Source organism: Drosophila takahashii, chromosome X, assembly GCF_030179915.1.
Source record: "Drosophila takahashii strain IR98-3 E-12201 chromosome X, DtakHiC1v2, whole genome shotgun sequence".
Taxonomy (NCBI): domain Eukaryota; kingdom Metazoa; phylum Arthropoda; class Insecta; order Diptera; family Drosophilidae; genus Drosophila; species Drosophila takahashii.
In genome coordinates, this window is record NC_091683.1 from 12999819 (window position 1) to 13022962 (window position 23144).

The window sequence follows — 23144 nt, forward strand, 5'->3', positions numbered from 1 at the left end:
GCTTTAAATAATATTTATTTTTGTTATTTATTAGGTTATTTTTCAAATCCATATTTTTATTTTATTTATACATTTTTTCCTTTTCCATTAAAAAATTTCTTAAAAAATTCGACTCGGAAATGAGGCACGTAAATGGGGAATAACTGCTAACAAGCGTCATAATTACAGTTCAAAAAACATGCTCACACATATACATACATACGTATGCAGTTTTCCGCTGCCGCTTTTCCATCCGCTCTCCACACCCATTTCCCATTTTCCGGCCACTTCGGCGCACTCCTTCTCCTCGCCTTCTGACTTTTGCATACTTTTTGGAAAACTTTTAATTTTCGAACTTTTGTCGCTTGCCTGGCATATGCTCCATGCACTTTGCTCTGTGCTCCTTACTCTTTCCCCTTTCTCCTTTCCCCCCAACTTTCTCCACACTTTCTCCTCGATTGGCCCAATCTGATGACGTCTTATTAGGCAAATGAAAAGCTGCAAAGTTTCCGCCTCGAGAGTCACTCGACTTCCCAGAAGGACTCGGTACTCCGGGATTTTCTTAAATATCGTTTTGAATCCCATATCCTTTTCCCTTTCTCTTCGATTCTTTGCCGCTTTGTTTATGAAAGTCGTCCACTAATTGCAAACAAAGGTTGTTCCATGAAAAGCGGGGGGAAAGTGGGGGTCAGGCAAAGATAAGCGAGCGGGAAATGCATGTGAAAAAAAAGGCACCGGTAAAAAAAATTGTTTTTAAATTACAAAGCTAGAATCTTTAATTACAAAAATTATAAGGTAAATTAAATGAATTTTAAAAGAACTAAAAATTAAATTGAAAAATTATTACAAATAATTTAATTAAAAACAATATGCATTCATATTTTTCTCTTAGTGCACCGTGTGCATTCATGCATGCAGCTGCTGCTGCTGCTGCGGTGGGGGCGTGGCAACGGCGTTGAGTATGCGTTTCGGACATATCGCTTCGTTTTTACCCGGGCAACAGTACCGCATTTGCATTTATATGCACATCCTTTGTGCCCAAAGGATATTACATTTTTCCACTTCAAGCATTTTTGTGAATTTAATGAAATTTTTAATTTTTATGCGCGCCAGATGGGCGTGAAGCTGGGTAGCTGGGGTTTCGAGGGGGCGTGGCACTGCCTCCTTTCGCTTGGACTAACAAGCCGCAGAGATATGCTGCATTTGCCTTGCATTCTCGCCGCGTCCAGTGGGCAACTTTGCGCAAAGATAAATAAAAACTGGTCCTAGGCAGGGGAATATCCCTTATCCTTATCCTTATCCCCACACTTGTGGCGAACCGAACAGAAAAAAACACGTTGAATTGGCTTTTGGTTTGGGTTTGCACTTGCATTGCGTTTTACACTGCTCTCGGGATTGCGGCCACTCTTGTGATGATTGCTGTCTGATTGCCCAGCATTCCCTGCTTTTTTGTTTCTTGTTAAGAAAAAAGGCATGTAAATGATAGGAATACTGAAATATTGCATAGTAAGCATTTTTATACAAATTATTATAGGCTCTTGCTATTTTTTAGGGAAATATTTCGAAACAAAAACGTGTAAACTTTAATATCTTTGCAATTATAACAACAGCAGAAAATATTAATAAAATCTATTAGTGTGTAAAATTAATAAGCTTAGCACTGAAAATGTAAACCATAATATAACAGAGTCCAAGGTAAAAATCCTATTAGGCCTAAAATTATATATTATATACGAATTTCCTAAATAAAAATAATAAATTGTAAAAATATTACACAGAAATATTTACATTCTTCATTTTTACCAATATGTATTAAAGCATTATTAAAATTTATAGAAATTCCAAAATATTACTTGGTAAAATACTACTTGTGATCCCCCTTTATAAAATAAATTTCTTAAAACTCACACATTTAATCTTAGATAACTTGGCCATCCATCGCATCGAATTGCCATTTATTTCGAGTAATTATTTCCTCAGCATTAGGCTAATTAAATGCACTGTCATCGCAGATTAGATCGAGTTCGAAAAGGCTAATTCGGCATTAAGGAAAACCCGCTTATCGGCGATTGGCTGACCATAAAAGTTGACCATTAGGAAAATTAGCCAGGGCATTTGCTCATGAACTTGCAACTGCGGCGGCGGCGTGTAAATGTTTCGATATCTGTGGCTCCTGGCGGTCCTTCGATCCGTGGCGATGGGTGCACTTCATCCGCCGGAACCGGAAGTGATGGCGCCCCTGGTGGCGGCGGCCCTGGAAATTCTGGACGAGCAGGTCAGCCCCTCGCAAAGCACCCTGGCGGTGATGGAGCTGACGCGCGAGGATGAGCACCGGGATCACGGGCAGGAGGAGCTAATGACCACGATCCTCACCGAGGTGGGCATCTCGATGGCCCTGCGGACGTTCCAGCAGCCACCCGCTGAGGTGCCGGCCAGCTATGTGGTTTTCCTGGTCAACTCCGCGCAGGCCTTCGACACCCTGAGCTTTCACTTCACCGATGTCCATTCGACGCGAGAGTACAACTTCCTCATTCTGTTCACGCGTCGCATGAACTCGCGGGCGGAGAGACTCCAGGTGCTGCGGGATATATCCACCACCTGCGTGGGTTTCCACACCCTCAACGTGATACTGCTCACCCAGAAGAGGAGCGGCGTGGTGCTGGTCTACGCCTATCGGATGTTCAACCAGGACTGCGACCTGAAGATCAACCTGGAGCTGATCGATCGCTATGAGAACGGCTCCTTTCGCTATGGCCACCGGGCGAGGTCCTTCGATCGGGGTCTGAATAGCCTGTCCGGCTGTCCCTTGCGTGTCAGCTGGTATCCCCTGGCGCCCTTTGTGTCCTTCAAGGGCAACGCCAGCGATCCGGAGGAGAGATCGCAGCTCTGGCGCTTGACCGGGATCGATGGCGAGCTGATCAAGCTGCTGGCCAAGATCTTTCACTTCCGCATCCTGCTGGAGGAGCCCTGCGACAAGTGCCTGTCGCCGGACTTCAAGGACGGCTGCAGTGGCTGCTTCGATCAGGTGATCTACAGCAATTCATCCATACTGATTGGAGCCATGAGTGGCTCGCATCAGCACCGGGCGCAGTTCTCCTTCACGAGCTCGTATCACCAGAGCTCGCTGGTCTTCATCATGCACATGAGCCCGCAGTTTGGGGCGGTGGCCCAGTTGGCGGTGCCCTTTTGCGGCACCGTCTGGTTGGCCCTGGTGGCCTCCGGCTGCCTGGTGGTCCTCGTCGTCTGGCTGCGCAAGAGGTTCGTCTGTGGGCAGTCCGATTGGGCCCTTCATTTCCTCCAGGTACTCACCACCCTGATGGGCAATCCGCTGGAGGCGAGGAGTCTGCCCCGAAGCTGCCGCATTCGCATCCTCTATGCAGGCTGGCTGCTCTTGGTCCTCGTCCTGCGCGTGGTTTACCAGGGCAAGCTGTTCGACTCCTTCCGGCTGCCCTACAACAAACCGCTGCCCACCGAGATATCCCAGTTGATCGGGGCCAACTACACGCTGGTTACCCAGGAGTATGTGGACTTTTATCCGCGTCACCTGACTGTGTTGACCAGAAATGGGTCCAAGGATCGCTTCGATTATATCCAGGATTTGGGGGAAGAGGCCAGGGTGACGACCACCTCGCTGATTGCCTCCATGACGTACTACAATCAGATGCACTGGAGCACCAGCCGATTGACCCACATCCGCGAGCACATCTTTCTCTACCAACTGGTCATCTACTTGAGGCGCCATTCGCTCCTGAAGTTCGCCTTCGATCGGAAGATCAAGCAGCTCTTGTCCGCCGGCATTATTGGCTACTTTGTCCGCGAATTCGATAGCAGCCTGTACGCGAAGCCCTACGAGGAGGACTACGAGGTGTCGCCCATTCCCCTGGACTCCTTCTGCGGCCTCTACTATGTCTCCTCGATTTTGCTTTCGGCCGCCTTGGTTGCCTTTTTCCTGGAGCTGCTCAGCCTGAGGGTTAACTGGTTGAGGAGGCTCTTTGAATGAGAGATTTGTTATTATTATTAAATTATAGATACCTATTATTTAATTGGAGCTGGCATTGGGCACACGTCGATTCTTCTTAGTGTCGCTGTTCTTGAGTGTGTGTGTCGTTACTCGCGTGCTTGTGATTTTCTTTTAATTGCCTTGGCAAATTAAAATTTCTAAGGATAGTTTTGTATACCTAATAATAATGATTTTTTTTTGCAATATAAATATTTTAAATAAAATCAGTTAAATCAACATGATTCGTACACTTGGACCTACTTACCTGTTTTATCTGGCATAAAATTTCCATTCTCCAATCTCTGGGCCCTCAAATTGCCATATGGATAGCAAGTTGCAACTGTGACACTGCCGCTGGCATTTTGGGTTGTGGCATCAGAAGACAATGGAACGTCCTCGTTAGCCGCACATAAAGAGCAACAACAACAACAACAACGGCAGTGTAGGAGGTAGAAAAAAAAAAATAAAAGGGCAAAAACAAGACACGTCCGACATAGAACGAACTCATTAGCCTACATGGCCGCATTTTCTGCCTACACATGTGGCAGCATAAAAGGGGCATATACACTTGCGGTCAAAATACTAGTACTACTACAGAAAATAACTGTAACTAATTGATCGATAGACAAATTAATCTATTAAATTTAAAATAATATCCATAACTATAAAGAATTTGCTATTCGTTTTCTATATAACCAAATAAATAAAACCCACAAATAAATACAGATAAGCATCAATCTCTATCTAAAATATTAATCGAAATTATCGATAACCAAATTTAAATTTAAAGTTAGGGCTGAGTCTTGTTATCTTGAAGAAGGGTGTAAAAAGGGGTTGCGGTTGGGGGGACTGAAGGGCACCGGGGTCCCCAAATGGAACACAAATGCGCTCTGGCTTGTTGCAGCCGTGTGCTTTCCTTGTTGCTACATATTTTGTTTGCTTAAATGCCGGAAGTGTTGCAGGCCACATCAGAAGTGGGCGTGGGCGTCGCCCACCTTAACCCCCTTAGACCAAAAACCCTAAAAGTGCCTGCAAGCAACAAATGTTGTCAGCATGTAGCATTCAATGTTTGACATATAAGGTCATAAGCCACTGTCAGCATACCCTAATATTTTTTTATAAATATTTATAATTTAACAAAATACTAGAAACTAGAAAATAAAAATATATTTTTATTTTTTTATTTGACAAATGTATTATATAAACCATTTGTAAACCAATAGATTTACTTATAAACTCGTTTAAAATTTCGTAATTTAAAGAACATTAAGTATTCGTTACTTTACCCTGGAATATCCTTTCCGGCTTTGTTGTTCAACATTTACCGGTTAGCAGTTATCACAGTCTGCTGTTGCCACTGCAATACTAACTCTTAATTATGCCTTTTTGGGCTTAGCCGCCTTGTAGTTGTCATGCAAGGCATAAAAGTCGGTGCTGTTTACTTTTTGTTCCAATGAAGAGATTTCCCAGGCCCCGTATTAATTGCATTTAATTGCCGGACAAAATGCCGAGGGAGGGGAAGACACCTAATACCTCCTATAGAGAGAGAGACCCATCCAGCCAATGGGCGGGCACTTCACACCCAGCGGACTCCGGTGAGACGCCGTGTGATAAGAGCTGATAACAAAGGTAAACAAAGCCGTCGCCAGATGGATGCCCTGATGCCCTCCATCGGCGACTTTGGCGGGAAACGCTGTAATTCGTCAGATATTCTGCCGCCTAAAGCGCATGCGTCTAAAAATCCGACATTCGACGCTCGGCTAAGTGTCGTTTTGTGTTCCCACATCTGCGGTATAAGAGCCACAGAACCAGTATCCCAAGTTAGTGGCACAGAAATATCGGGAAATTTATGCGAGATAACGAGCCAATAGCGAAGGTTTGTCGCGCCGCTGAAGATCAGGATCGGCATAAAATTATTTCTAATGAGCAGCCAAAAATATTATTTCAGTCCAAGGTCCGCAGTGAATTTTTTAAGAGTGCTGATTATGTGTAATAGTCAGTCAAAAATTAATTTCGACTCAAGGTCTTGCAGTCTATAAGTGAATATTTAAGAGTGCACTTTAAAATATTTTCTTACGGGGTTCTTATCGTTATAAAAATAGTAGTAGGATAGGATAATTTGGAATAAAAGAATCTATAATAATAATGTAATATTATATATTAACAAAAAATTATGATAAGAAATAAAGCTTAAAAGTTAACGATATTTTCGATTTTTTGACAATATCGATTTGGTAATATCGATGCTTTGAAGGAATAATACAATTTAAATATCGGGAAATAGCAAACTCCCCTTTTGGACTACCATTGAAAATATAAAATAATCCTTAATATTAGTCTTAAATTCTTTTTAAAGTGCACCACAGTGGCCTTGCCGTTTTTGCCATAAAAGCGAACTGCAATTCGGGTCTCAGCACAGTTGAAGCCCTCGACCGAAGTTACCAAGATGCTGAGACAATCTTTGACCCTGATTCTGATCCTCTGGATTGCCGTTTGTTGTTTCTCGGCGGAATTGCCCGGAAATGCCTACTTGCCACCGCTGAGGAATAACTACCAAGTTTCCGATGAATCCTTATTAGACGACGACAATGACAATGGATTTCTCTTCGATATTGACCAGGACTCCTACGAACGGTATGCCCCCGTCTTTGTGGACTATCCGGGGATCCACCAACTTCTAAGACAGCAACAGGAATACGCCTTGGATCTGCCCCTTGAAGGAAAGCCATATGAACGGAAAGTTCCAGATCTTAATAACGATGCGGCTGTCAAAAGACATTGGTAGAGGTTTTTACGAAACAATTGAACAGTAAATAAAGGCAAGGATAAATAAATACAGAAATATTTTATTCCTATCGTTTGGTGTTTTTATAAATATTTTTGGTTTCCTCCAGATAAATCCAGTATTCATTAAACTTTCTAATTAGCTAGTTAAAAGATTTAGTTTCAGTTCAGTTAGCTTGATTTGGTATCAACTTTGAATACACCAACTTTTGTACATTTTCTTGGGTGACCTTAATTTTTTGGATGAGTTTACAATGGAAACGTGTGCAACTTTGACTTTCCGTCAGTGGAGTGCATAACCGCAACTTAATCCCCGACCGGTCCTTAGCCGTATCACAAACTTTTCGACCGATCCGGGTTTTTGGCTTGCCCCCCTTTCCAACCCCCCTTCTACGCCCCTGGCGGTGTGTGTGTGTGTGTGTGTGTCGGTGTGTGCGGTTTTAATCAAGTTTCGCCACTTAAGTTTGTGCTCAGGTGGAAAACACTCAAAAGCCGCCTGACCGAACCGAACTTCACTGAGCTGAAGCCCCCTTTCCGCACGCCCCTGCCAAAGTTTCAAGAGCTTTGCGACGCGTTGTTGGTGAGTTTCGTTTTTGTTTTTAATTTCTGTCCAGGGTTTGTGTTCTGTGGGTTTTCTGGGGGGCTTTTTGAATGGGGTCTACTCGGCGTATAGAGTGGATGGTTTTTGGCCGTCGGTGGGTGGGTTGGTCAACCTGTTACACATCTGTTTCGCTGCAGGTCCGTTTGCCATTGTTTACCCCTCTACGTCTCGCTCCCGAACTATGTAGCTTCACTTTCGGTGTGGAACTTTAAAATCAATTAAATTGAGTGCCAGCATGATTGGGCAAAATGATTGTGGGACCATTGACTAAACTCGTTTAAGTTATTCATCAAAAGGGAACAGAGTTCAGGGTGTTTTCAAGAAGATTATCCTTCGTTTTTATTGTTATATGTTGTAAAATAATTTAGTTAAGTTTCCATACTCAAAATTAAAATCAGAATGAAAGCTTTCTGCCTAAAATCTTTTGGGATTAGAACTTAATTGATTACAAATCATGTTTTATTTTATATATATTTTAAAACTAATACAAAATGGACCCTAAAATCACTTAAAACTTGTCTAAAAGTATGCAACAATATTTTTCGAGCTTACAATTCCGTTAGTTTCCTAGAGATAGATAGATAGAGTATCTTTATTGAGTATTTTAGGTATATAAAAGATTTTAATTAACAAAAATAACCATAAACGCAAAGAAGAATATAGAAAACCCCAAAGATGTTCGTACTTTGTGATTTATCTACTTAAGGAAATTCCCCAGACCACAAAATCCAAATTACTGGCCTTAAGAATGAAGCGTGAATTCGCATCCGGCCACATGAGTTTGTGTGTGTGTGTTAGTGAGCCAAAGTCAATTGTCAAATTGACACACACAAACACACACACATACAGCAACATATGCTGGCTAGTGCATGTGTATGGGTGCGTGTGGCTGTTTTGTTGTTAGCTTCATTATTTGCCAAGTAAAAGTAATGAGACTTTTGTTGCCTTGTTGGGTTGCACATGAGTGCGCCTTCTATGAATTCTTTGTGTTTGCACACACACACACACACTCACAGATACAAGCACAATGCGTTTGCAGAAAATAAGGTTTCACACACACAAACGCGCGCGGAGTATCTGTGTGAGAGTATGTGAGCGCTGGCCTTTTGTGTATTGGATTGGGCAAACAAAAGCGCAAACCGTTGACAGACAGTGGGTCGCACAGTGGGACGGCAGGATGGCAAAAAAGTGTTAATTAAATATTTGCAACTATATCTGGGTACTTTAATCCATGGTCGAATTCACTAATGGGTCAGTAGAGTTAGTTGGAGTATTAAAACTAATCCAAGTATAACCAACCATTCAGCTAACACAGTTCGATATAAAAATCTAAAAACAAAAACCGAAATTCGAGAATAATTTGTGAGTTAGCACCAAGCACTAAGAAAGGGCTAAACAACATTTAGTCCCAAAAAATAATAATATGTTTAAAATCGCCTTTAAAAGCGCCAAAAAGTATGCTATTTCAATTTTGTATCTGAAAAATACCTAGAGATATCAGGAATTTCCGTTTTTTCGAAACTTTTTCCTCACTGCAGATCGACAACAACAATTGCTGGGAAGTAAACAAAGTAAAAGCATTTGGAAATGCAGGAAAGCAGTGGGTTTGGACTGCAATTTCAGTGGATAAGTGGCCAAAAGGGCCAAGGGGGATTGAGGGTTGGGGGTTGTGAGCTCTCCTGGCTGCTGGCCAGTTTGCGATAAGAACCGGCTAAAGGTTCCCCCTTCGCCATCGGAAAAGTAGATGCCATTTGGGCTCTGGCCTCATATTACCGATAGAAAATAAATTAATTTTCATAATAATTGGCTTACGCTTACCCCGCTTAACCCGTCCGTCGCCCAGGAACCAATTCACTGCATTGCCCCCGGGTTTTCTGCCCCATTTTGCAACCCTTTTTTCGGAACTGGGCGCCAATAATAATAACATTGTTAACACAACGTGCGCATGTAATAAAATCGTTTATTGAATTGGCCATAAATTTTCGCAGCTACAACAGCCGCAAAAGGCGCACAAAGTCAAAAAGTTGCAGTCCACAGGGGGCAGTGTGGGGTTAAGGGTAAGGGGATATATCCATTGAGGGCTTGCCTTTTGTGCGAAAGTTTAGAGGGGAGGCAGTGGGTTTCGGGGGGGTAAAATCGTTAAAGGAACGGGAGCAGGGCGGGCGGGGGTTAAGCCTTGCCTTGTAGGTTAACCCCTAAGTGGTTAGGTGGGTGTTTATCTCCTTGCCTGTGCGCTACACACATATATCGTTCACCTGTAAGCTGCAGCTAATTCAGCTCAACTACTAAAATGCTTCAAGCAGTCGAACTTGAGGGTAATGAGCCCTAATGAGCTTAAGTAATTAAATTTGCAGTCTGCCGGTGCTTTTGAATTCGATAAAGTGATCTTGGGTAAGCTTAGCCCGCGGTTTTCTTGTTTCTATTAATTTAATCCATTTTTATATCCTTGCAGAGTGTATAATGCTTTCAGCCAGAAGTTTGCAACGCAGAGAAGGAGAAGTTTCCGATCCCACAAAGTATGTATATTTTTGATCAGAGGAAAAAAAGGAAAAATCCTTTTTGTTTTTTTTTGCTGTAACTTGGCCAAAAATGATCCTACACCAAAAATACGTACTGTTTTGAACAGATAACAAAATTTGCAATAAATCCATAAAACTTTCCGTGTGATTTTGAAAAAATAAAATTTTCGCCAATTTTTAATATTTTTATAAGGGGGTACCCCATAATTTTTTGCGAAAAATTAAAAATGAATAAATTGTCAAGCTTTAAATGCCAATCGTTAGGAAATTTAATAACGAGTTCAGAAAGGTATGACAATCCATACTTTGAATCAGTATTTGCTTTGTTATAGCGAAAAAACTGCAACGTTTTAGCGAAAAAACGGGTTTTGTTTTTTTTTGGAAATTCGCGATTTCAGTTTTTGACAAAAATTGGATTTTTTTCTTTTGGTTTTTTTGCTGTAACTTGGCCAAAAATGATCCTACACCAAAAATACGTACTGTTTTGAACAGATAACCAAATTTGCAATAAATCCATAAAACTTTCCGTGTGATTTTGAAAAAATAAAATTTTCGCCAATTTTTAATATTTTTGTAAGGGGGTACCCCATGATTTTTTGCGAAAAATTAAAAATGAATAAATTGTCAAGGTTTAAATGCCAATCGTTAGGAAATTTAATAACGAGTTCAGAAAGGTATGACAATCCATACTTTGAATCAGTATTTGCTTTGTTATAGCGAAAAAACTGCAACGTTTTAGCGAAAAAACGGGTTTTGTTTTTTTTTGGAAATTCGCGATTTCAGTTTTTGACAAAAATTGGATTTTTTTCTTTTGGTTTTTTTGCTGTAACTTGGCCAAAAATGGTCCTACACCAAAAATTCATACTGTTTTGAACAGATAACAAAATTTGCTATAAATCCATAAAACTTTCCGTGTAATTTTGGAAAAATAAAATTTTCGCCAATTTTAAATTTTTTTATAAGGGGGTACCCCATGATTTTTTGCGAAAAATTAAAAATGAATAAATTGTCAAGGTTTAAATGCCAATCGTTAGGAAATTTAATAACGAGTTCAGAAAGGTATGACAATCCATACTTTGAATCAGTATTTGCTTTGTTATAGCGAAAAAACTGCAACGTTTTAGCGAAAAAACGGGTTTTGTTTTTTTTTTTAAATTCGCGATTTCAGTTTTTGACAAAAATTGGATTTTTTTCTTTTGGTTTTTTTGCTGTAACTTGGCCAAAAATGGTCCTACACCAAAAATTCATACTGTTTTGAACAGATAACAAAATTTGCTATAAATCCATAAAACTTTCCGTGTAATTTTGGAAAAATAAAATTTTCGCCAATTTTAAATTTTTTTATAAGGGGGTACCCCATGATTTTTTGCGAAAAATTAAAAATGAATAAATTGTCAAGGTTTAAATGCCAATCGTTAGGAAATTTAATAACGAGTTCAGAAAGGTATGACAATCCATACTTTGAATCAGTATTTGCTTTGTTATAGCGAAAAAACTGCAACGTTTTAGCGAAAAAACGGGTTTTGTTTTTTTTTGGAAATTCGCGATTTCAGTTTTTGTCAAAAATTGGATTTTTTTCTTTTGGTTTTTTTGCTGTAACTTGGCCAAAAATGGTCCTACACCAAAAATTCATACTGTTTTGAACAGATAACAAAATTTGCTATAAATCCATAAAACTTTCCGTGTAATTTTGGAAAAATAAAATTTTCGCCAATTTTTATTTTTTTTATAAGGGGGTACCCCATAATTTTTTGCGAAAAATTAAAAATGAATAAATTGTCAAGGTTTAAATGCCAATCGTTAGGAAATTTAATAACGAGTTCAGAAAGGTATGACAATCCATACTTTGAATCAGCATTTGCTTTGTTATAGCGAAAAAACTGCAACGTTTTAGCGAAAAAACGGGTTTTGTTTTTTTTTGGAAATTCGCGATTTCAGTTTTTGTCAAAAATTGGATTTTTTTCTTTTGGTTTTTTTGCCGTAACTTGGCCAAAAATGGTCCTACACCAAAAATTCATACTGTTTTGAACAGATAACAAAATTTGCTATAAATCCATAAAACTTTCCGTGTAATTTTGGAAAAAATAAAATTTTCGCCAATTTTTAATTTTTTTATAAGGGGGTACCCCATGATTTTTTGCGAAAAATTAAAAATGAATAAATTGTCAAGGTTTAAATGCCAATCGTTAGGAAATTTAATAACGAGTTCAGAAAGGTATGACAATCCATACTTTGAATCAGTATTTGCTTTGTTATAGCGAAAAAACTGCAACGTTTTAGCGAAAAAACGGGTTTTGTTTTTTTTTTGGAAATTCGCGATTTCAGTTTTTGACAAAAATTGGAATTTTTTCTTTTGGTTATTTTGCTGTAACTTGGCCAAAAATGGTCCTACACCAAAAATTCATACTGTTTTGAACAGATAACAAAATTTGCTATAAATCCATAAAACTTTCCGTGTAATTTTGGAAAAATAAAATTTTCGCCAATTTTTAATTTTTTTATAAGGGGGTACCCCATGATTTTTTGCGAAAAATTAAAAATGAATAAATTGTCAAGGTTTAAATGCCAATCGTTAGGAAATTTAATAACGAGTTCAGAAAGGTATGACAATCCATACTTTGAATCAGTATTTGCTTTGTTATAGCGAAAAAACTGCAACGTTTTAGCGAAAAAACGGGTTTTGTTTTTTTTTGGAAATTCGCGATTTCAGTTTTTGACAAAAATTGGAATTTTTTCTTTTGGTTATTTTGCTGTAACTTGGCCAAAAATGGTCCTACACCAAAAATTCATACTGTTTTGAACAGATAACAAAATTTGCTATAAATCCATAAAACTTTCCGTGTAATTTTGGAAAAATAAAATTTTCGCCAATTTTTAATTTTTTTATAAGGGGGTACCCCATGATTTTTTGCAAAAAATTAAAAATGAATAAATTGTCAAGGTTTAAATGCCAATCGTTAGGAAATTTAATAACGAGTTCAGAAAGGTATGACAATCCATACTTTGAATCAGTATTTGCTTTGTTATAGCGAAAAAACTGCAACGTTTTAGCGAAAAAACGGGTTTTGCTTTTTTTTTGGAAATTCGCGATTTCAGTTTTTGACAAAAATTGGAATTTTTTCTTTTGGTTATTTTGCTGTAACTTGGCCAAAAATGGTCCTACACCAAAAATTCATACTGTTTTGAACAGATAACAAAATTTGCTATAAATCCATAAAACTTTCCGTGTAATTTTGGAAAAATAAAATTTTCGCCAATTTTTAATTTTTTTATAAGGGGGTACCCCATGATTTTTTGCGAAAAATTAAAAATGAATAAATTGTCAAGGTTTAAATGCCAATCGTTAGGAAATTTAATAACGAGTTCAGAAAGGTATGACAATCCATACTTTGAATCAGTATTTGCTTTGTTATAGCGAAAAAACTGCAACGTTTTAGCGAAAAAACGGGTTTTGTTTTTTTTTGGAAATTCGCGATTTCAGTTTTTGACAAAAATTGGAATTTTTTCTTTTGGTTTTTTTGCTGTAACTTGGCCAAAAATGGTCCTACACCAAAAATTCATACTGTTTTGAACAGATAACAAAATTTGCTATAAATCCATAAAACTTTCCGTGTAATTTTGGAAAAATAAAATTTTCGCCAATTTTTAATTTTTTTATAAGGGGGTACCCCATGATTTTTTGCGAAAAATTAAAAATGAATAAATTGTCAAGGTTTAAATGCCAATCGTTAGGAAATTTAATAACGAGTTCAGAAAGGTATGGCAATCCATACTTTGAAGCAGTATTTGCTTTGTTTTAGCGAAAAACCCGGTTTTTTTTCTTTCGAAATTCGGGATTTCAGTTTTTGATGAAAATTGGAATTATTTTTGGTTTTTCTCTACTCTTCTCTTCTTCTCGGCCTTATCGCATTTTTCCCTTTTTGTAATTAGGCAGAGCTTTATCCCTTCAAGGAGGAGATTTTCTTGACTGCGATGTGTGCGAGTCCTTGGAAGGGCATTGCACATTACGTCCATTAATTTGCGACAGCGTTTTAACTACCGACATAAATTGCATGTAGCGTCATTAATAAGCATAAAAGCGTCTTCGCTTTTACGAGGGGGGTGGAAAATCGGGGCGCAAAAGCGTCTCCTTGGTGGCCACTTCGTTGAGCCGAAGGACGCGCTTAAAATGTTTTCGATGCTGTTCAATAATTTTCCGCCAAAGGACAACGCGCGGATGAAAATGAGGACCAGGATGGGAGCGAGGACGAAGATGCGACAGCGACTAATGAGCTTGATAAACGAGCCGAGACGATAAGATCCTCTTTCTCCCTGTCGCTTGTTTGCTTAAAAAATTGCGCGCTCAATGAAGTGATGTGTAAATAACGGTATTATATTTCAAAAGGCTCTCATCCCATTTAAGCTTAACTTTAACCCAGCCATCAGCCCCCTTTGATAATTATTGGATGGATATGCAACAGGAAGTGTAGAATGTGGCTTGCGTAAGGGGAACGGGAACTTATCTCGCCAACTGGCTCAAAGGACATTCCACACATGAGGACTTGCCAATGGTGAATAATGAATGGGATCAGGCCGGCAACAATAGACGGGCTGCCATTGAGTCGGACCCCTTCCCCCTCGCCTCAATTCACATTTTTCTGCTCCCTTTCTCCTCAGAATCTCATTGTGAGATTTTTTACTCGAAGTAGCCTATAAGTGATGCACTTGGAAAAATGTATTATGATATGTTAACCTTAAAGAAACTTTATTATAAATAAATTGCATTTTTAGTATTTATTAATTTTATTTTTTAAATATTTTTTATTGTTTTTAAGGGTTAATTATCCCCTTTCTTCACTTAAATGTTTTCGTCAGTGTGCCCAATGTCGTCTTTAATCTTCAAGTGTGACCAGTTCTCTGTAATGTTTTTCCACAGTGTGCCCACTTCACTTTACTTTTAATATGTTAAACTGCGAGAGTTGACGACGCACAAAAGTGCGGCATGCCAAGCATGTGGACCATTACACCCCAACCCTTAGCCCCCCTTCAACCCCCCAACTAATGTGGAGTTCATAAAAAAAATGTAAAGAAAGAAGGAGAGGGACGGGGAGAATGCGAGAAGGGGGGCAGATAGGACACAAAGCAAATGCACAAACTGTAAAACTGTAGCCAAGCACTTTTTGATTTATGGAGAGCCAAGCGGGAGTAGGTTAGACAGAGTGGGCGAAAAAGCAGGGGCGGCGGTCGAGGGGGCTTTTCTATGAGAGAGCGCAGTTTGGTCGGAAGTGTAGACAATTTGTTAGAATTTATACAAAAAATGCAGGCCGCTTTGCCCGAGATAGAAATGGGGGATACTACCTACATATACGTACGGGTATATATATTTATTTTTAGGGGCACGGGCAGGCAGGTCCTTTTCGGCCATATAAAACATGAGAGGCATTTCATTTTAAAGCAGCTCAAACAAAACAAATGCCTCGGCTTTTGTGCGGACTTGAAACTAATGATTTTCACTTACCACAGCGACAGAGGAAAAGCTTTTGGGGAAAATGGGGAAAAGTCGGGGCGACGGCGGGCATCCACAACCACCCACACACGGAATCCCTGCACAGATTTACATGACATTATGTCATTGTTGTTGCTACTGCCGCTGCTGCTGCTGCTGCTGTCTGTTTTTATGACGTCAATTATGTTTATGAGTGTCTAAACAAAAAGTCTTATAAAGCCGTCAGCATTCCCGTTGTCCTCGCATATGAGAGTGGTTGGCCCTGGGTGGGTGGCCCACATCCCGGCCTGTAGTTTGAGTTTAAGTGAATTTATTACCATGAGCAAAATTTATTTAAGCAGTCAAATGCACGTGAAGTGCATCTCAAGAAAGCTGTCACACAGTCTACCCCCCCACTTACATCCTGCTCTGACGTCAAAGGAAGGACGAACTGGTAAGGAAATGGGGGAAAAACCAGGGCCAGGCTGCAGACAAATGCATGTGTAGCAAGATGCTGCTTTTTTTCGGGTCTTCCTCTTGTATATTAACATTCGGGGTCGTCAGGTGTGTGAAACTAAAAAAATGTTTGAATATAAAAAGAATGATATTGATATAGTCTAAAGTATCTATAAGTATATCTATTTTTGTTTAATATAAAAATATTGTACATTTTAGATAAAGAAATTATCCAAATAATACTTTTATTGAGAAATATAAAAAAAAAATTTCATGCAATAAGTTGGTTTGTGTTTTGATTAAGCTATCAACATATAGGGTGTTATTACAGGAAATAGAATAACTAAAAACTTCTCAATTTTTAATTAATTGATAAAAACTTTTTTGTGCTTCCTACAAAAATGATTTTCTCCTTTATCTTGACCTACCCTCGTGTGATGCACTTGTGCCAATGACTGACATCTCTCGCATACACAGACACTTACGCAGACACACTCGCAGGACACCCGCTCGCACACACACACACACACACACTCGGCTCTGGGCAATGCAAATTCAACTTTGCCGCTGCTTGAAGCTGTTGTCAGTAATTTCAAGCGAATGGCAGGCCAGGACATTTTACAGAGCATCAGCAGAAGGACATGGAGCAGGAGCAGGAGCAGGAGCTGACGGAGGCAAAGGATCGGGATCAGGAGCAGGAGCTGGAAATGGAGGTTGCAGTGCCAACATTGACGAGGACAACTCCTGCTGCAGTTGCAGTTCCTGGTTGCCTGAAATCAAATCAAATTCCCGACAAACATCAACAACAACCAGGACATGTCAGTGTGGCGTCATGTGTGTGTGCGAGTGCCAGGATAATCAGCGTGATGGGGGGAAATTGAACAACAAGTTCCCGATTGCTTGTCTTGGCCAGAAATTACAATTTTTAATGCCAAATAATTCGGGCTGGCTGACAGGCATTGCCCCCCTTTCAACCTGTTCCCGCCTTTTGCAAAGTAGAGAACAATTTCCGGTCTTCCTTTTTCCAGATAATTTTTGTCAAATGAAATTAAATATGATATTTTCCTATAATTATAATCCCATTAAATTATCAAAAAGGATATCCCATGGAAAATGAATAAATATTATATTTCAAACACTCTAAAACAGAATTCTAAATAAATTTAAAACACTAATGAATGAAATGGATATTAGAAAATATTATTAATATATGAGTATTAAAATAAATAGTATGGCTCAATTTTTCTTTTTTTTTCGCCCAGTTTTGACTTTATTTTTTAATTTATTTTATTTAACGACGATTATTTGGTGTCCTTGAAAGGGCGGTGGGCGTGGCTGCACCTACAATTTCCGCATGTCTACTGCACTTAGCATGAGTGCTCAGCGAGGGGGGGGGGCGGGTTCCAGGGGCGTCGATTGAACAATGGGCGGGGTTAGGGGGCGTGGCACGCCCACACTTGTGCCACATCAGCACTTCAACTCTGGACTCCTCGACTTGGTTGTGCTTTTCCACCGACTTTTCCACCAGATCGTCATCATCATCGCCATCGTCATCGGTGCGGTTCGCTTTCCCAGACCCGTTTTCCTGCCCGATTTTCCCGCTTTCTCCGAACTCTGTGCTTTGTTTTTTTTTGCCCTGTGTGGCGTTTCCACTTGATTTACAAAACTCAACGCAACAACGGGGATAAGGGGCAAGTGGAGCAACAACAAAACCGCATTTGACTGACTGACGACTGACTGCCACGCCCCCATAGGCCCCACCATCCACCGCCCCCCTGTCTGAGTGTCTGTTACTATGTTTATACGATAGCAATCACGATTTCTTGAAAGCGCGATATAGAAATTGCCCCTGTTTATACGACAGCCGAGAATTCATGCTTTTATTCACTCTCAGCTGATAGGGATGCCGGACCGGTAAAAAATCTAATTTGTAATACCACTGATTAGAGAAATGGCCTATAAAAGGCCTTCAATTTCTAGCGATCTGGCAACGTCAATCATTTTTTACAGAGTTACCAGATTGCATATCACCAAATCACGCTTTTGGGCTGAAATCATAGTCAACTTTCGTGTGTTGCCGAATTCACGAAATGGCGTTTATACAAGCACGAATCGGCCGAAAGCGTGAAATGATAGCGTGAATTCGGCATCGTATAAACACAGTATGTGTGTTTCTGTGTGTGTGTGTGGGGCCTGTTACAGAGTTGATTTATATGCACGTCGATTCGACGTAATTGAAGACGTGATCGAAATTCAAATTTTTGATTTTTAGAACCCGTGACTGGATTGGCATTTGTACAGGGACCTTCCGCTAGTTTCCTATCCACTGCTAACCCCACCTCACCCCCTATTTTGCTGCCCACTTTCCCCGGCTCTTTTTTGGCTTAATGTGATTTCGGTTTTCCATTCTCTTCGCCTTGTATTTGCTATGAAATAATTTTCATTCATTTTTTTTTTGGCAACAAGTAGCAGGACATTTTTTCGAGGGGGGAAATTCTTATCATTTTATCAAAGGTTATTTATACAAAGTGGGGTTTTGTATTTATTTTCATTAAATTAAAAGACAAAATCTATAAATTAATGAAATATTCTTAGTATACTCAGTAAAAAAAAATTAAGATCATGGTCATGAAATTTTTTTAATTATGGACAACAAAATATTATTATAATAATATTAAACTAATTACCAACGTTTTTATTTTATATTCAACATTTTTTGCGTCTAATTTTGTATTATAAATAAATAACCATATAATCCAAAGGGTATTTTCGGCTGTACCTTTGCAGATTAAGTCCCTTAACTTGTTTGTCGGTTCTCCACGGGGATGAGTTGCATCTACAGCCCATACCGATATGTTTGCCATCCCAATCCGGAGCTCAGTTCCCGGATTCCCGGATTCAACTTCAGTCTCTGTCGGGGGACATTTCCATCCCAGCCCAAACGAAACGAAACGAAACCAAACTCAAACTCTGTTAAATCAGCCATGAAAACGGATTGTCGTCTGTGCATTTTTGCATTTCTTTTGCTCATTTCATTGACTGGCTGGCTGAATGAATGAGTGAGTGAGCGGGTGAGTGAGTGAGTGAATGAGGAACTGCCTGAATGACTGGCTGACTGAGTGGCGTGGCCTGACAAAACGTGACCTGCTGTCATGTCTAACAGTTTTCAATAATAATGGCAGCCAGCTGGCTCTCCCTCCCCCATTTTCCCCCATTTTCCGCATTTTCCGCCGCCTCTTTGCTTATTAACACCGCCTTCATCTTGGGGATTATGTCTCTTTCACACACACGCACACTCGGCTGACATTAACTTCAACACCTTGCGGGAAAAGTGGGCGAAGGTGGAGAAAAGCGAAAGGTGGGCGGGACATCTCGCACTCATCCAGATGCTAATGGCTGTGTTGTCGACACTCCAGACATTTGCTGGCTTTATGTGTCACCCGTTTGTTGCTTCTGCCTTTCTACCTGGCCCTCACCGCCCCTTCCCCTCCCCCCCAACTTTTCCACCTTGATTCTGTTGTTCTGCCTGTGAAAGTTCCTAGGCTCAGTGATGAGTGACACCTGTGATTTTCTCCCCTGAAGTCACGGATATATTCAGATTTATTATACTGATAAAAAAAATAATTATTTTTCTGTGTTAGAAAAAAAAAACTACTAAAATATTTCTTTGCAGTTAAAAAAGTTTAAGTTAAATTACTAAGAAAATAAATATTTTTTTTAAAAATGCTTGTATTTTCTGAATTTGTGATTACAGTCACAATATTCCCAGAGTTCGTGACTTTTCTTTGGAATGGATCTGAATAGAATAGATATGCAGAAGTGGAAGGAGGTTCGGATGTGTTCTCTTGCTTTTGCCTTTGCCTATGCTGTTGTGCTTTTGTCTTATGTTTCGTTTGTGTTAATATTTACATAATTGTGGTTAAAAGTAGCTTTTAAGATGTTTTTAACTGGCATGTGGAGAGGAGTGGAGTGCCCCGCCGCCCCTTTTCGCTAGCCATTTTGTCAGGTTGGCTTTTGTTGGCATCTCCTGCATTTAATGGCACCCCAGAAACAACAACTGACAAATGTTAGAATCCGTTTTATTGCCGAAATCTCCCCACCCTCTCCTAATGGCTTGACATTTTAATAAAGAGGAGTTCTGGGAGGTGGCAAGGGGTAGGTGGAAAGAACTGGCAACAACTTTAGATATTTCGGTTTGTTTTGGCCAACAAAAGCAGCAATTTTTCACTATTTACACACAGAAATGCTGAAAATATTTTTGGCAAACCTCAAACATTTCATTTTGCTTTTTTCTTTCTTTGGTTTTTTGTTTTTTTTTTGTTAGTTACTCATCTCTCAGCTTTTTTGTGCCTGGATTTCTAGATGAATTTGTTGGCAAAATTGTTTGGGTTTTAAAATATTGAAGAGAGGTTTGTGTGGTGATGGTGGAACTATCCACATATCCGTTTGTGTTTAGTTAGCAGGGGGAGGGGAGCCCCCTCAAAAATGTTTGTTGGTTTCTCTCAGAATCCCAACTTCCCCCTTTTCCCCATAGTTTTCCCTTCAAGCTTGTTAGCAAACGTTTACGCAAGTGGGCGGCTCTCTGTGTGTGGGCGTGGCACTTGATGGGCTGCAACTTTTGTTGTTGGCAGCTGGGGGAAGGGGAAACTTTAACTTTTTGGCAACTTGTTTCAACGCTTCCATCGGTGGGGCAACGAGGGGTCAAAGGTGGTCAGCCGCATAAGGCAAAATTGTGGCCGAGAGAAAGCTCAAAAGCGCCACAAAGCGAAGAACAAGTGATAATGGCTAAATCTAAGCGGTAACGGATTAGCAGAAAGTTTTCCCTGAATCTTGAACACTTGTATCTTTGGTATGGAGAGCTAAGAATAATTAAATTAATTTTTATTTTGTAATTACAAAATGAAATATTCACATAAACCCAGCAAGCTTACTTGTTTCCTTTCAACCCGGTTGACTATACGTTTTCCAGTCCGAAACCAACCGGACTCTGTTGTCTATCAGAATAATATTTTCAAGTAATTATATTTAGATATTTAAATACATATCGAAGATGAATAGAAGGACTGCCTTTGGACTGCCCATTTGGACGCCGCTGTTCATCCTCTTCTTGCTTTTCCTGGCCAGCGCCTGGGGTAAGCCGTCGTCGCGTAAGCAGAAAATCTCTAAAAATATTGAAGTTCATATCGAAACTAAGAATTATTCTACCCACAGTTGTGGTGAATCGCCAGGGTTTGCTGGACATGTACCATCGACAGGTTCATGGATCTAAAAAGGAAATGGAATGCCCAGGGGAGGGACTATTGGATGTCAAACATCATCGTTTCGATCGGTCAATGAATCGTAAGTTTTTACTAGTTCTAATACGCGTTACACAAAAATGTAAATGCAATTTTGTTGTGCTTATTAATACCTATCGAAATGTAGAAGAAAATTTTAAAATCGGACCATTAATTAAAAAGTTATGAGCAAAGCAAATAATGGAATGCAAGCAGTGCAAGCAGTCAATTTACTACTTGCATAACTTCCTCTCGCTCGCACTTCCTTTAGCTTTGTAATTAGTCGTTCTCTCTTATTTTAAAATAAGTTTTTGGTTTGAACCCCCTCTAGCTTTCAAAGCCTTTCTTTCGTGGCCCGGCAAGCAGCGAAAAATGGAGAAAATTCAGCCAGTTAAAGAGGATTCGTATGGCCACGAAGAGATGTCGAAATACAGCTACGAGGAGCCGATAATTGAGAATAAAATGGATCGCTATTTGGCCCAGGATGATGAGTTGGACTTCCAACCAAAGCTGGGGCTGCTGGATCATGAGTATGCGGAACACTTTGACGAGAATCTCGACATGGACATGTTTGACAGCTTTCAACGTGAGTCTAACTACTTTCCTTAGAATATCTGTGATATATTTCTGTGAATTGCAGCCGTTAAATCCAAGTTGATTAACAGTCCCATGATGGACTACAAACGGGAATTCGCCAGCGATGAGGCCAATCCCTATGTGGAGAGCCTTCAGCAGCGTTATGAGCCCTCGCCATATGCCTTTAAGGATTAATCCTTAATATATTTTTTATGCGTTCTTTAGCTGTGATTTCAGCGATCAATTAAAGATAACTTTCTGTTGGAAACAGCTTTATTTTGGTAATTTATTTACAAGAGTAGCTGCACTTCTTCAAGCCAAAACTATCATTAATTTCTTTCAACTGAGACAAGTTGAAACGTAATTTATTTTTTGACAAAACAATACTTTATTATCCTGTGTGCGCCTGTCCAATTTCAACTGTCAGTGGGCAAAATGAGCTAAATGGGAAGTGGAAAATGGCAAAAAAAACAACAGGCAAAGGAAAGGAAAAGCTTTGCTTGATCGGTGATTTGCGTGGCGCCCTCTGTCGCACAATTTGGGGCAATTACCGAGCGATTAAAGAAGAGTTTTCCACGGGCAAACTCCGTGGAAAAGTGATGAAAGTTTTTCGGGCCGAGCAGCTGGCGCGCAATAAACGTAATCAAATTTAATTTCAACAAATTGCTTTTGAATTACGCGACCTTCGCTGGCGCCGCTCAAGCGCAAAAGAGTTGGAAAATTGTTAAAATAATAATAACTTTACCACCCACCGGCCACCCATTCGCCCAGCCGATGTGTTTGTGCCGCAGAACAATTGCCACAATAACAACAATAAGAACAGCAATTTGCTCTCGAAATGATGGAATGAGTGGCCGCCCACGCGGCGTATACGTAATCATAAAAATTATGATTCATTCGCCCAGACAGACAGATATGGCGGCAAAAATCGCAGCTGGGTTTGAGTTAGAGTTCCAAGCTCTCTGTTCCTAATAAACAAATTAATTTGATTGAAGCCCGAATGCAAAACTTTTCATTACAAGTTGCAAAAGCAAATTCATTTCGGTTTCGGGCTTTGGGCTTCATCCCCTTCCCCCATTCACATTAAAAGGCAAATCCATTTGCCAAAAATTAGGTACGGGAAAGTTGTGTGCTTTAAAATTCAAATTTAAGGCTATCGAATCGAATTAAATCGAATTTAAGTGTTCTGAAAAAAATAGTCACACAGAGAGAAAGAGGAAATTGCTCTTGAATAAAAATTTAATATGAATCGACGATCAATTTGATATTATGTAGTGTCAATTTTGACTATGCGGCATATCAATTCGATATGCAATTTTCTCTCTACGCTTGTTTGTGTAATGCTCTCAAAATGCTAAGCAAAAGTCAATCCACAGCTTTAACTAAAGTTGGCAGCTGTTTTTTTTTTTCAAAAAGTTTGATCAAATGTCAAACGAATTGACTGATGTTTGGCCTTTGTAAATGGCCATTTCCCCGCTCCCTCCCAGCC

General features: G+C 39.7%; 3 protein-coding genes across 3 annotated transcripts; all 3 read left to right on the forward strand.

Moving 5' to 3' along the window:
* Positions 1–2131: 2131 nt before the first annotated feature.
* Ir7a (Ionotropic receptor 7a) lies at positions 2132–3979 on the forward strand. Its single transcript, XM_017138879.2, has one exon. The coding sequence runs from the start codon at positions 2132–2134 to the stop codon at positions 3977–3979; it is 1848 nt and encodes a 615-aa protein (XP_016994368.2).
* Positions 3980–6371: 2392 nt separating this feature from the next.
* LOC108055502 (uncharacterized) lies at positions 6372–6797 on the forward strand. Its single transcript, XM_017138870.3, has one exon. The coding sequence runs from the start codon at positions 6426–6428 to the stop codon at positions 6762–6764; it is 339 nt and encodes a 112-aa protein (XP_016994359.2). The 5' UTR covers positions 6372–6425; the 3' UTR covers positions 6765–6797.
* A 13960-nt stretch (positions 6798–20757) lies between these two features.
* Positions 20758–21925, forward strand: LOC108055507 (uncharacterized). Its single transcript, XM_017138874.3, has 4 exons — positions 20758–20950; positions 21015–21143; positions 21411–21665; positions 21720–21925. The coding sequence occupies exons 1-4, from the start codon at positions 20854–20856 to the stop codon at positions 21848–21850; spliced, it is 612 nt and encodes a 203-aa protein (XP_016994363.2). The 5' UTR covers positions 20758–20853; the 3' UTR covers positions 21851–21925.
* The last annotated feature ends 1219 nt before the right edge of the window (positions 21926–23144 follow it).

What these genes read in the sequence shown, in the direction of transcription:
- Ir7a (XM_017138879.2), top strand. Translation starts at nt 2,132, where the DNA reads ATGTTTCGATATCTGTGGCTCCTGGCGGTCCTTCGATCCGTGGCGATG.
- LOC108055502 (XM_017138870.3), top strand. Translation starts at nt 6,426, where the DNA reads ATGCTGAGACAATCTTTGACCCTGATTCTGATCCTCTGGATTGCCGTT.
- LOC108055507 (XM_017138874.3), top strand. Translation starts at nt 20,854, where the DNA reads ATGAATAGAAGGACTGCCTTTGGACTGCCCATTTGGACGCCGCTGTTC. An exon ending in TTTCGATCGGTCAATGAATC is followed by an intron (nt 21,144 to 21,410) that starts GTAAGTTTTTAC and finishes AACCCCCTCTAG; the next exon opens with CTTTCAAAGCCTTTCTTTCG. An exon ending in CATGTTTGACAGCTTTCAAC is followed by an intron (nt 21,666 to 21,719) that starts GTGAGTCTAACT and finishes TGTGAATTGCAG; the next exon opens with CCGTTAAATCCAAGTTGATT.